General features: G+C 45.2%; 1 protein-coding gene across 1 annotated transcript in view; it reads right to left on the minus strand.

The window, feature by feature from the left end:
- Positions 1 to 14,217, minus strand: part of LOC139469396 (uncharacterized) — a 79,128-nt gene continuing 64,911 nt past the window's right edge. The window contains 10 exon segments of the mRNA XM_071251561.1: positions 1 to 597; positions 2,425 to 2,521; positions 4,039 to 4,161; positions 6,517 to 6,678; positions 7,307 to 7,391; positions 9,299 to 9,395; positions 9,541 to 9,808; positions 11,493 to 11,654; positions 13,286 to 13,447; positions 13,894 to 14,058. Coding sequence (XP_071107662.1) covers positions 420 to 597; positions 2,425 to 2,521; positions 4,039 to 4,161; positions 6,517 to 6,678; positions 7,307 to 7,391; positions 9,299 to 9,395; positions 9,541 to 9,808; positions 11,493 to 11,654; positions 13,286 to 13,447; positions 13,894 to 14,058 — 1,499 coding nt within the window. The 3' untranslated portion in view covers positions 1 to 419.

A 14,217-nucleotide genomic window follows, 5' to 3' on the forward strand; every position in this document is an offset into this window, starting at 1 on the left:
AGGTTACGAGCAATGGTAAGACATGAATTCTTACACGAGTTTCGTAAATATTCATACAAAGCACATGTATGACACACATGCTTGTATAATCAACTCTATATATTTTCTGGAAAATTGGGAAGGAATGTTAGCTACACGTAGACCGGTTGTTCATATTTTGACGAGTGTGGTGCATGTGCATGTGCATGTGAAGACAGGTTCCTGTGCATCCTGCATAGGGATGTTCCAGCATCCCCACAGAGATAGATGTGCACACTTAGCTTGTATCTCATATCACAGCCTGATTTTACAGCTGGGTGAACCATATAGTTTCAGATAAAATACTGCGCGTACTGGAATAAATACATTATATTTAGGGAGGTCCGAGAAATGAATACGTATTTGGACTTGACGAGGGGACACACTTAGACAAAGCTTCTCTAGTCGTCTGAATATCTGTCCTCTGATCTGTATAAGTCGTACGCCTCATTAAAGCCGGGGTTTTGGTACTGCGTGTAGCCCCTGTACACGGTGTATGGCGACCTCGGGTAGTCGGGGTAGGGGGATGTCCTGTCCATGGCGGAGTGTTTGTCCTTGTCGACGCTGGCTCGTGAACGTCTGAGAGGAAACAGGCACAAGTAACGACATCAGCAACAGCATCTCTGCAGCAACGGACATTTCACTGCTCATGGAGAGACTGATTCTCACAAATTGAGAGCGAGGATAAAGCGTTTGGTTTTGAATAAACACTACTAGTTCCATACTACTTTTATTGATTTTTCACTCTTGATTTTATAAGGTGTTCATCAGACAAAAACTAGCGCCAATCGAACTGATGCTCACAAATCACATTCCGCATGCTGTGAAAAACAATGTTTAGGCGTCCACTGCCACCTTATGTTGTTGTGTACTACACGTTCTGTTGATGATGAAATTCATTTTATCTTGGAGTGTCCTTATTTTCAGTCAAGTAGAGAAATGTTGTTGCCGCCCTATTATTATATTAATCTTTACATTAATAACTTATCCCAGCTTCTCGCATCAGCGAAACCTGTTGTTATGAAAAGTAGGTCTACCTACCCAGATAACGAAGATAGCTGCATGTGTGCTATTACTTATATAGTAAAAACAGGTCATTTCGGCAATACCAAATATTACTTATACGTATGACAAAAAATGCAAAGTGCGCTTTTAAAACAAAATATCCATTTGGTGAGTTCGAGAAGCACTCACTGCTAAATATAGTCCCCCGCAGTCACGTGACTGCCGATCCGAACACGGATTGTAACCACGTGATCAAATCTAAATGATGATGTTAATCGCAACAAGTGTATTTTGTATTTTTATTCCTTACTGTAATATTTCTTATTGCCAGAGAGACTTGTTTTAGTGCTTCTGTTTCCAATGCGAGGAAAGCAGTTGGTACACGGACCAGTCGACTGTACTCCCCAGTGGAGTGTTTCATGGCATGATGTGAAAGGTTAGCATGGCATTAAGTAATTAAGATTTAAAGACACATTTTGTTATATTCCTGTCAATTTAAGGAGAGAAGTTCACCACTAATCTTAAGGCTGTGAATCAGCCTCAGGTCTTCATATCCCGCCGAAATATCACCACATGCGGTTTCTTAGAAAACTAGTTTTAGATATTTCAACCATTTTAATGTTTTAAGAGTGAAATTGAAACACAATTCATCTAGATCTTCAAGTATAAAAAACCCCACCAACCTATCTCAACTGTCTAAGTTATGTGCTTTCATAGCAGATATGTAAACATTTATAGGGTTAACTTTCAACCATTTAACAAGAGTTTTAATATCCCAGGCTTAGTGGTTTCTGAAACAATGGGGGGCACGGGGGGCCCAGTCGGCTAAGGCGCCGCGATTCGCTGTGCAGAGTTACGTCCCTTGGGTACGCCAGAAACCTATGATTGCGGGTTCGAATCCCGGTTCGCCCCAATTATGTTTCTAGGTTTGTCAGCACCATACCCGTGCTCGTGGGTTTCACCGAAGTGGTAAACGTCTGAGGCCTGCATCACTTCGGGCTTTCCTCCCACATTCAGCTGACACGCTGCGATATGACTGGAATACTGTTAAAAGCGGCGTTAAATCCAACTGACTCACTAACTCTGAAAACAATGACTGTATTTTATTATAGATTTGATTTTGAAAGGAATCTGATTACCGTGAGGTTGATGTCCTATCATCGGAGGAATACTTAGACATATTCATAATTTGTTCTGATGTACCTCTGATCTCACACATCACACTCCTTCTCACTTGACATTTTTATGGAACTTCGGCCCTGGGCAGCTACGAATAAAGCCTAAACTATACCTACACGCGGAGTTACCCTCGTGTTTACGCCTAACATCCTGAAGTATTAAGAAGCCTAACATTACAATATACAGCAAGCACAACAACGTTGTTCCACCACAGACACCTACCTGTGGCAGTAACAGCCTATAGCCAGGCCGGTGATAAGCAGGACGAAGAGACCGACAGAAACGCCGACGATGACCCAAGGCAGGTTTGACTCAACAGCTGTGAGAATGGGAACCATGAACAGTTAAAGGATACGACATACTTTTCAACCCCCAAGTCCCCAGAAAAAACGTATATTTCCACCACACATTGCCCGATTCAGTCTAAGACAGCAGTATAGTGATGAGGCCAGACCAGCATCAACATGTTTACAGTTAGGAGGAGCCAGTACCATGAGAAACAAAACAAGGTCCTCTAACATCGAGAACCAGTAAAGTATTTCGTTAACATGATGTGGATACAACTTGAAACACATGTAACATTCAACTGCCATAGCATCCATGGTGATGTCCGGTCAACGCCGGACAGTGCAGGTGTCACTGGTGTAGTATGTTCTATGTGTGGTGTGATCAACAGTTACTCACATCGCCAGACAGTGCAGGTGTCACCAGTGTAGTATGTTCTATGTGTGGTGTGATCAACAGTTACTCACATCGCCAGACAGTGCAGGTGTCACTGGTGTAGTATGTTCTATGTGTGGTGTGTTCAACAGTTACTCACATCGCCAGACAGTGCAGGTGTCACCAGTGTAGTATGTTCTATGTGTGGTGTGATCAACAGTTACTCACATCGCCGGACAGTGCAGGTGTCACCAGTGTAGTATGTTCTATGTGTGGTGTGTTCAACAGTTACTCACATCGCCGGACAGTGCAGGTGTCACCGGTGTAGTATGTTCTATGTGTGGTGTGATCAACAGTTACTCACATCGCCGGACAGTGCAGGTGTCACCAGTGTAGTATGTTCTATGTGCGGTGTGTTCTATGTGTAGTATGTTCTATGTGTGGTGTGATCAACAGTTACTCACATCGCCGGACAGTGCAGGTGTCACCAGTGTAGTATGTTCTATGTGTGGTGTGTTCAACAGTTACTCACATCGCCGGACAGTGCAGGTGTCACCGGTGTAGTATGTTCTATGTGCGGTGTGTTCTATGTGTAGTATGTTCTATGTGTGGTGTGATCAACAGTTACTCACATCGCCGGACAGTGCAGGTGTCACCAGTGTAGTATGTTCTATGTGTGGTGTGTTCAACAGTTACTCACATCGCCGGACAGTGCAGGTGTCACTGGTATAGTATGTTCTATGTGTGGTGTGTTCAACAGTTACTCACATCGCCGGACAGTGCAGGTGTCACTGGTGTAGTGTGTTCTATGTGTGGTGTGTTCAACAGTTACTCACATTGCCGGACAATGCAGGTGTCACTGGTGTAGTGTGTGCTATGTGTGGTGTGTTCAACAGTTACTCACATTGCCGGACAGTGCAGGTGTCACCAGTGTAGTATGTTCTATGTGTGGTGTGTTCAACAGTTACTCACATCGCCGGACAGTGCAGGTGTCACTGGTGTAGTGTGTTCTATGTGTGGTGTGTTCAACAGTTACTCACATCGCCGGACAGTGCAGGTGTCACTGGTGTAGTGTGTTCTATGTGTGGTGTGTTCAACAGTTACTCACATCGCCGGACAGTGCAGGTGTCACTGGTGTAGTGTGTGCTATGTGTGGTGTGTTCAACAGTTACTCACATTGCCGGACAGTGCAGGTATCACCGGTGTAGTATTCACTGCAGTCGCAGATCGCTAATCCATCTGTACTGTCCCTACAGATTCCGCTATTTTTACAATATCCTTCGTCCAGTTTACACTTGGCTGCAAAGAGTATAGAAAAATCTGTGACATTTATTGTTACTGTGTTACAGAACTAACTATACGTTGCGTGATTGATATAAGCATTTGTTGACGTAACAAAAGAAAGTCCGAAAGACTTCGGGAGACGACTGAAGCAAAGCTTGAGAATGCTAGCATTATTACATACATTCAATATATGGCGTTTGGCGTTTCGGTGTCATATGAACACAATGTCCCAACAAAAGTAGAAGACTTTTACTAGTAACAATGACACAAATATATAGGGGTCACAGAGAGATTATTCACGTTGTCCTTGTCAAAACACGGGTGAAACAAGAGTTTGCCACTAACGTGTCTATATCCTCCGCCCCTGTTGCAGAATTTAAAACATAATTAAATCTAAACAAACCCTAACCTTTTTTAACCGAGGTGGAACTTCGAGTTTGGAAGAAGAGTTTGGAACCAAGTCCATCTTGTTGCCATGGAAACGTAAAAAATATAAATTTCTAAAATTTCTAAATAGCAAAAGGCACCAGTTCAGCCATCTTCCCGAGGCAAGGGAGTTAACTGACTATAAAAGTCCAGTTTCCACCCTTGCCGAACTAGGCTGGTATTATGGAGTTGCATTTTGGCTGGACTAACGAGTCCAATCAAAATCGCGCACTGAAATCGATATCCAGTTCGTAAAGTGTCATGCAGATTTCTGTCGACTGCAGGATTTGCAAAGCATGTGCACCGCTAACTCGTTGTCAACAGATATTTTCTAAATCTTTTCATGCTTTTAATCAAGGTGCTGACGTGATTTGATGCACTTCGCGATGTAAGACTCGTTTTATCACAATGTAGATCTTGATTATCAATCACATCGTCTTGACTGGGCACCACCGTTTTGTTTGTAGCAAATGCAAGTGATACGAGAGGTTGAATCTGATTGGTCAATAGGAGAGACATAGAAAGGACATAACTCGTAATAGCCACTGGTGGCGCTACGATCGAGCCCAGGAATTCCAGCCTAGTTCGGCAAGGGTGGAAACTGGACTTTTAAAGTCAGTTAACTCTCTTGCCTCGGGAAGATGCAGTTCAGCATGTACCTGACAGACCTGCAACGTTCGATGAAAAAATATTGAACGGTTTCTGACTTATGCTCCGGAAATGAAACGTGACAGACGGACGTAAGGACTGACGGACGGAGCCCGCTTCTATATCCCCCGCCAACTTTGTTGGGCGGGGGATAATAATAAACTTGTCAGTCACTACATAATCGTAAATCGCCGGCTTTATATTGAGTATGTCCATCCCGTGCATCAGTGCAGGCCACATCCCTTGCGTCACTCATGACGTCAAATGCCTGTTGACGTTAGCAGGGATAACGTCAAATGCCTTTTGACGTTAGCAGGGATGACGTCAAATGCCTGTTGACGTTAGCAGGGATGACGTTAAATGCTTGTTGACGTTAGCGGGGATCCACTACCATGCCTGAATGAGACGTCGCTCCAGGTCCTGGTGGTGGACTGGTGGTTCTGGTCGGCTTTCAGGTTTTATTACAAGGTGATCCCACAAATGCTGGATGGGGTTCATGTCAGGAAGCCATGCAGGCCATGGCAAAACATTAACGTTCATGTTGTTCATGAAATACTTGCAGTTTGGCTGTCAAGCGTTATCATCATGACTTTACCGTGTGGCTGTTGTTGGAAAAATGGCACAAAACTTCACCCTGACACCTCTGCACAGTAACGTTGCCTTGAATATTAACCAGTATCGTTTTCATGTTTCCGCAGATTCCTTCCCGGACCACGCCACAACCATCTCCAAAGGGTTGAACTTCCTGGCTCGGAACAGTTCTGCGTAAGGCTTTCACCTTGGCGTCTGTACACACGCTGTCAAACATAAGCTCGAAATAGGCATTTGCGGGCAGGACTTTTCCCCACTCTCGGACCTGCCAACCATATTCACGCAATCTCATTAACACTGTCTGTGGGCGACATGATGTCCAAATGCCGTTGATGCCGTTACTGTCCCGGAGATAAGGCGGTTCGGAGGTGACGTCCACGGATGTAACTGTCTTCAATGTGCGTGTGTGCCACAAACGGCTATATATCCTCTCCACCCCTCGCTCCCCCGCCCTCCTTCCTAAACAGTTTGCTCTACCCCCATGTGTATTGTGATAAAGTATAGTTTTGCCCTGAACTAACAATTAAAGCACGATGACATTCCGTTTGCTCACTCTATGACGGTTCATACTCCAATGAAAGCATATAAAGTGAAACTCTATTCTCACACACACACACACACACACACACACACACACACACACACACACACACACACACACACACACACACACATTGCCATTGAAAAAAATACAGATCTACTCACAAACGCAATCCGAGATGTTGATGCTCTTGGTGGTGTTGGTGGAGCGCACACCGAGGCAGACTTTGCAAGATGTCTTCCCTGTCTGGTCCTGGTACTGACCGATGTCACAGTCCTGGCAGGCGTCCGTGGCTGTGTTGTGTCTTGTTCCGGCTGGGCAGGGCTCTATAGTAACCACAGAGGATACGACTGTTATCATTAAGTCGGGACATATCTACTAAGCCTGCACTGACTACGACCAATTAGGCCTGCCACGTGGTCCTGAAGGGTACAAGTATGTTGTAAGATCGTGCCAACTATTGTGAATTAAAAACTTTGAAAACAGTTGAAATGTTTGAGGAAGTTGACCACATCATATCTAACAATTCAGTGGCGTGGAGTAGCATGGATCACTAAACGAGTCGCCTTCTGATGACATTTTCAGAACAACGGGCTGTATTGAATCTTTTGAGCGAATGTAAAACATGAATAATGGAAGGCGCTCCCCCCCCACGCCCCCACCCCCCCACCCCCCCCACCCCCCACCCAACCTACGCCCCCACCCCCATCCCACCCCCCACCTTAAAAAAGGAGAAAAAGCCGTTGATGATCGTGGAGGACACATCGCTCGCTTTTATAAGGGATGTTATGGTCGTAATGTTGCCTTTTACATGCTCATGGTCGTTACTGCGATACCTCGTCAATGTCTCAGATTAATCATGCTAGGGAGATCCTAGTTGTTAAGTACGTGGGCCTGCTTGGTGTTAATGCCAGGTGCCACTCATATCACTAGATATATTTGGCGATCACTTACCACAAATTCCGGACTTCATCACAAAGCCAGATGCACATGATATTATCAGGGAAGTGATTGAGCGGTATCTAATCCCAGCCGCAACCTACAACTCATGAATGTACACACACCATAACACAACATCTATGAAAGGAGGTCAGCCTGCTGCTGTTGCTAGCACTTAATTGTAACTGTGTGTCTCAATGGCCGAGGTGGGATTGCAAAATCTATTTTCCATACCTCCATTTCAGAATGAGATCTGATTGGTCTACGTGACCTTGTTAAAATACGACACGACAGAACAGCGTGTCTATTGTTTGTGGCAGTGTATTTTATTGCTGAACAATGATTGTAACTGTATTTCAGTGTCTCTGTTAAGACTCGGTAGAAGCTCATAGCATTGTTTTTGGACAGTGAATAGTTGTCAGGAATGAAGTACTGTTTAATGTAAGTTATCATGGACTTGATGGAGTGGTATAGAAACATATGGATGTGTTGTGATGGCACAATGTGGAAATGTCTAGTAGCTAGTTAAACTGTAAATGAGGGCGTGTCTCTCGTATCTCTCACACATTTCATTAAATCAAGACCAGCTTTCTTGTGAGGATCACTCATCATCCCGGACTCCTTGCCTAGGCCTATCTCGGAAGCTTATAGAATATGCGTGAACACAATCAAATGAAATTAGACACAGTGATAGACAAAAACATTTTCACATTGTCAGCATTAATTCAGTTCAGTCATTGCACATGTGTAGCCACAAGGGGGCGTCATAGTCAGTACCTGGTCACACCACCTCTTGCAGCCGTCACTGCTTGACACCTCCTTGACACAGATTGCACAAGTCGTGGGATGTTTTTTGTGGGGAATTCTTCGCCATTCCTCCTGTAAGGCGTTGGCGAGTTGTGTCAGTGTGTGGGGACACTGGTACGTTGACGGACGCGTCAATCAAGTTCGTCCCACAAATGTTCAATCGGGTTGAGATCAGACGATTTGGATGGCCATGGAAGGACATTGATGCTCTAATTAACAAGGAAATTAACTGTTGCACGTGCTGTGTCGGGCCGCGCGTTGTCATGTTGGAACAGCTACCTCTGGCGGTCCAAAGTTGGGAGGAGGTGAGGACGCAGAATTTGGTCTATGTATCGGTTTACTGTAAAACTGTCCTGGACAACCACTAACTGTGATCTACCCGTGTAGGATATGGCTCCCCACACCATGACACTCCCTCCACCAAATCTGTCCACCTGTCGAACGCTGTTCGGCGCAAAACGTTCATGTCGACGTCGGTATACACGTTGTCTACAATCCCGTCGTTGAAGAAGAAAACGTGACTCATCGCTGAACCAAACGCGTCGCCAGTTCCTGAGATCCCATACCTGTACTCTGTTGCACCACCGGACACGTCATTGACGGTGTAGACGTCGCAAGAAAGGTCAAACTTTTGGTCGTCTCGCTCGAATTCCCACTTCCCTCTTCTGGGGTGATCTTGAGTCGAATTAGTGCGGGTATATCGATCCCATAGTCAAGATATATTGCTTTGGTGAACGTTGAATTGTCTTGCAACGGCAGACTGGGACTCTCCTCCTTCTAAACGTCCAATGGCGATATTTCGGTCAGCTGCAGTTAATCTTGGCATTTTTCGATTCGTAGTGAATTGATGAATTTTCTACGGGCTTTTATTGTCAGTGTCTCTACTCTTGTTTCCAACACTTTGCACTTTGTTCTGACAGCAATTTCCGTGCATCCTTTGCACTTTTGCTGATAAACTTTTACAAGAAAACAATTTAAGATGACATGATTAACGGGAATCAAACATGAGAATTGTCTTTATGACGATTGCTGGGGAAAATAAATATTATTGGAATAATCAAAACACCTATGCGTTTCTTTTTTTTTGAAGAGTGTCCTACTATAACAGTGTCTTGGTCTACAACTAGAACTATGTGTCTAGATCTACAGGAAAAGCGTGGCCAGATCGACTTCAAGAACGGTGTTTTCAGATGTACTCACCAGTGTTGGAGTGACAGCATCATTATCAGCTAGAGCCTGCGACAACACAGATTCTGGGCTTCTACTCAAAGTGTTGTCCTTATTGGGAAGTTTCTCCCTGTAAAAGGAACACCGATTGTCGACAACATATCAACATGACAACAACAAAATGTAAATAGTTACCAGTTACAGACACTATCTGAACAGTTCTGCACATTTTGCCATTTTGACCGGATATCAGAATGAAGAGAATTGGCACCAACGGTAGATTTGACGCTGTTACGAGAGCAGTGACTTTTCCTCCTGTTTGTCTCTTCCTGCGGGTCCCTCCACACGGAACTAGGATGCTGACAGCAATGTTGCCACAGGAACTATCCTGACAAAGGTCCGGGAACTCGTTGTCCCGGGCGAGAACTAAGACATTAATCTGGAGAAGGATGGTGTCATGTATTAAGGCCGTGTTCACACAGTTTGCTACTGTGAATATCATCTGCAACTTCACTGTCACCTGAGCAGGCGCGGGGGTAGTACCTGAAGCAAAACACTCTGTAGTAACACAATACAACGCCATTATGTAACACTGATGGATCAAGAGTGTAGTCTGCTAACTGCTTAGCCGTCGATCGCCTTGTGCGTGCCTTGTGTGCTGCATCACCTACACACCTGCATGCAACACTCACTCACCTGGGACGTCACCAACACACCTGCATGCAGCACGCACTCACCTGGGACGTCGCCTACACACCTGCATGCAGCACGCACTCACCTGGGACGTCGCCTACACACCTGCATGCAGCACTCACTCAGCTCGGACGTCACCTACACACCTGCATGCAGCACTCACTAACCTGGGACGTCACCTACACACCTGCATGCAGCACTCACTAACCTGGGACGTCACTTACACACCTGCATACAGCACTCACTCACCTGGAACGTCACCAACACACCTGCATGCAGCACTCACTTACCTGGAAAGTCACTTACACACCTGCATACATCACTCACGCACCTGGAACGTCACTTACACACCTGCATACATCACTCACTCACCTGGAACGTCACCTACACACCTGCATACAACACTCACTCGCCTGGAACGTCACTTACACACCTGCATACAGCACTCACTAACCTGGGACGTCACCTACACACCTGCAAGCAGCATTCACTCACCTGGCACGTCGCTATACACCTGCATGCAACACTTACCTGGAACGTCACCAACACACCTGCATACATGACTCAGTCACCTGGGACGTGACCTACACACATGCATGTAGCACTCACTCACCTGGGACGTCACCTACACACATGCATGCAGCACTCACCTGGAACGTCACCTACACACCTGCATACAGTACTCACTCACCTGGAACGTCACCTACACACCTGCATACAATACCCACTAACCTGGAACGTCACCTACACACCTGCATACAATACCCACTCACCTGGAACGTCACCTACAAACCTGCATGCAGCACGCACTCACCTGGAACGTCACCTACAAACCTGCATGCAGCACTCACTCACCCGGAACGTCACCTACAAACCTGCATGCAGCACTCACTCACCTGGAACGTCACCTACACACCTGCATACAATACCCACTCACCTGGAACGTCACTTACACACCTGCATACAACACTCACTCACCTGGAACGTCACTTACACACCTGCATGCAGCACTCACTTACCTGTAACGTCACTTACACACCTGCATGCAGCACTCACTCACCTGGAACGTCACCAACACACCTGCATGCAGCACTCACTTACCTGGAAAGTCACTTACACACCTGCATACATCACTCACGCACCTGGAACGTCACTTACACACCTGCATACATCACTCACTCACCTGGAACGTCACCTACACACCTGCATACAACACTCACTCGCCTGGAACGTCACCTACACACCTGCATACAGCACTCACTCACCTGGAACGTCACCTTCACACCTGCATGCAGCATTCACTCACCCGGAACGTCACCTGCACCTGCATCGACCACTCACCTGGAACGTCACCTACACACCTGCATAGACCACTCACCTGGAACGTCACCTACATACCTGCATAGACCACTCACCTGAGACGTCACCTACACACCTGCATGCAACACTCACCTGGAACGTCACCTACATACCTGCATGTAGCACTGACTCACCTGGAACGTCACCTAAACACCTGCATACAACACTCACTCACCTGGGAAGTCTAAGCATGTCTTTGATCCTGTAGTTGCCGTAGTCTGACCAGTGGGGCAGAAGTAGCAGAAGTCGCTGACGCTGGGTTCCCGAATCTGACCGATTGGACATGGGTCACACGTGTCATTGAGCAGATTGTAGTTGTTTCCCTCGGGACAGTCCACTGAGAATTCAACATTCATTCACTTACAATCTCATCAGTTGCAGGACATGCCCACATTTTCAAAAACACCGGGTACCATCACCATTTGCTAGTGCTTCACCACCATATTGTCGGGATCGTTAAATGGTCAATGTTATTTTTTTATCAGAGACTGCTAATAATTATGGAAAGGGTTTTGAAAGTTTTCTTTTCAAGAATGGCGTAATTAGAGGAACTAATCGATGCACAGCGAGACATCACTATACAGAACAATTTAGTTGACATCCCTACTTCCCATCATATGTCTCAAGGCCTAAAGTATACTTTGAGCTGCTCGCTTCTACGGTGGCATGGTGTTCACAACTGTGTGGCTTTTCTTTGTGTTTCGTGAGTGATCATTGCTTTGGATATTCAAAGCATCGGAAACAAGAAGCATTTGGAACGAAGTAGGGCTCACTTCAAGTACACGGTTCATTATCTAGCTTATCTTTTCATGGGGCATTTATACTTTTCACAAAGCGATAATGCAAATAATGATGAAATGTCTTGTTGGTTGGTTTGTTGTTTAACGCCGCATGACATATTACAGCTGTGTGACGACGGTCTGTAAATAATTGAGTCTGGACCAGATAATCCAGTGATTGACAATCCAGGACATTAATCCAATTGGGATACGATGACATGCATGAACCAAGTCAGCGAGTCTGACCACCCGATCCCGTTAGTCGCCTCTTACGACAAGCAAAGTCGCCTTTTACATCAGGCATGGGTTGATAAAGACCTATTCTACCCCGGATCTTCACGGGTCTGATGCAATGTAATTTTATACCAATACTTCACTTCAGTTGTCGATTATTCAAAACTACTCAATGACTTTCCATCAAATATTTAAAACAATGTTGTGGCAAACCAGATAGGTAAATCTACATGAGAACACATGGTGGTATTGCCATGTTTAGACATTGTGGAGACTTCCTCAGCGTGAACTGAAAAACATTCTTGAATATCTACCGCATCGTCTTCCGACTTAGCCATCTTCCAGCAGCTACGCTACGTCTGTTTGCACAATCTGTTTCCACATGCCATTGCGCAGTGGACATTTGCACGGACACTTCCATTAGTCGTTATACCCTTTGTGACAATGCATGCTTTGAAACATATCCCCGTTTTAACAAGGTCGTGAAATTACAAGGGCAGTCTAGTTTAGCTTCGCATTACAAGAACCCTCTGGTAACCCCAGTACATTCATAGGTTCAACGTGACCAGTCCTTACGGATACACCTGTCCTCGGATGTGGCGTTAGCGAGTGTCGTTTTGCCGTCATCACACTTTATGAAAGACACTAAAGTGAAAGAATTTACCCTGTGCCTTATTTGATTCATATCGGCATGTTTAGGGACGTGTTATTTATGATACGGGTTGGGGGGTCAGAGAGAATCAGAAGAGGGTTATTAAAAATACTACGTATATTTTTTCGATAAAAATATATAAATAATAAAATATAATATAAAGTGCCTAAGCATTTTGTCTTTTCAGAGATTGTAATATACAAGGAGAGAAGCATCATGAATATGACAAGCACTACTGGATTGTAAATATTTTCAGTACATAAGTACAATTAAAACCTCTGACCACTCTAACATATAACTTACTCAGATTACAGGCGCTCTGGTTTGTGGAAGCTTCTGCTTGTGTAGTCTTGTCAGCAGCACACTTGGTGCAGTTCTCCGTTCCAATACTGGCCTTGTAGTAACCTCTAGGACACGGTGTGCACGTCTCTGTCTTGTGGGCGAAGAATCCCGGCTCACAGTTCACTGGAGGTGTAAACAGCACGCATGCTCTCAGGTAGGGTCATCAATGTGTAAATAGTGTGCTGTAGACAATATTGAAGGTACATGCGACCAAATTAGAATCAAACTATCAAACAACGGCTTTTTATTGTACACTGATCACTATCAGGGCCTGGGAACTGGATATATAGCCACACCAGGAGGTATTATGTAAGGATAAGATATATGGATGAACAACTGTATTACAACTGGAGCGACGTTTCGCTGTAGGTTCAAGCAAGTGATGAAGTTGTTCATCCATATATCTTATCCTTACTTAGTACTCAAACTTCTAAGCGCCTCTCAAAGAAGCAACAGGGTGTGTCTAAATGAAGTGTAGGAGAGTAACAGATAGATGACTACACACGACGGGTTTAAACTGAAATACAGTACGCCTCAATACATGTATAGACTGACTATTGCATACATACTTTCATTACAGTCTGTTACATCTCCAGTATAAGTGGCCGCTGTGGTGTAGTTCTTGGGACAAGGCGTACAGGGAGTGTTGCCCCTGGTGTCCTTGTAGCGCCCCTGGGGGCAGACAGTGCACGTCTTCGCGACTGGGTCATAGCCAACACCTCTGTCACAGAACGCTGAAACATGACGTTATAGTTTTGACCAGAACTACAATCGGCCGTCGTCAACTACACTTTTAACAGTACGTAACATTGTTTCTGACCAGACGATTATCTGTAACAGCCGTTCACGACGTAGTGAATACTGACATTATGACTGTTATGGGATGACCTACG

The sequence above is a fragment of the Haliotis cracherodii genome, unplaced genomic scaffold (genome assembly GCF_022045235.1).
Source record: "Haliotis cracherodii isolate W230 unplaced genomic scaffold, xgHalCrac1.p SCAF_2, whole genome shotgun sequence".
In the NCBI taxonomy this organism is placed as follows: Eukaryota; Metazoa; Mollusca; class Gastropoda; order Lepetellida; family Haliotidae; genus Haliotis; species Haliotis cracherodii.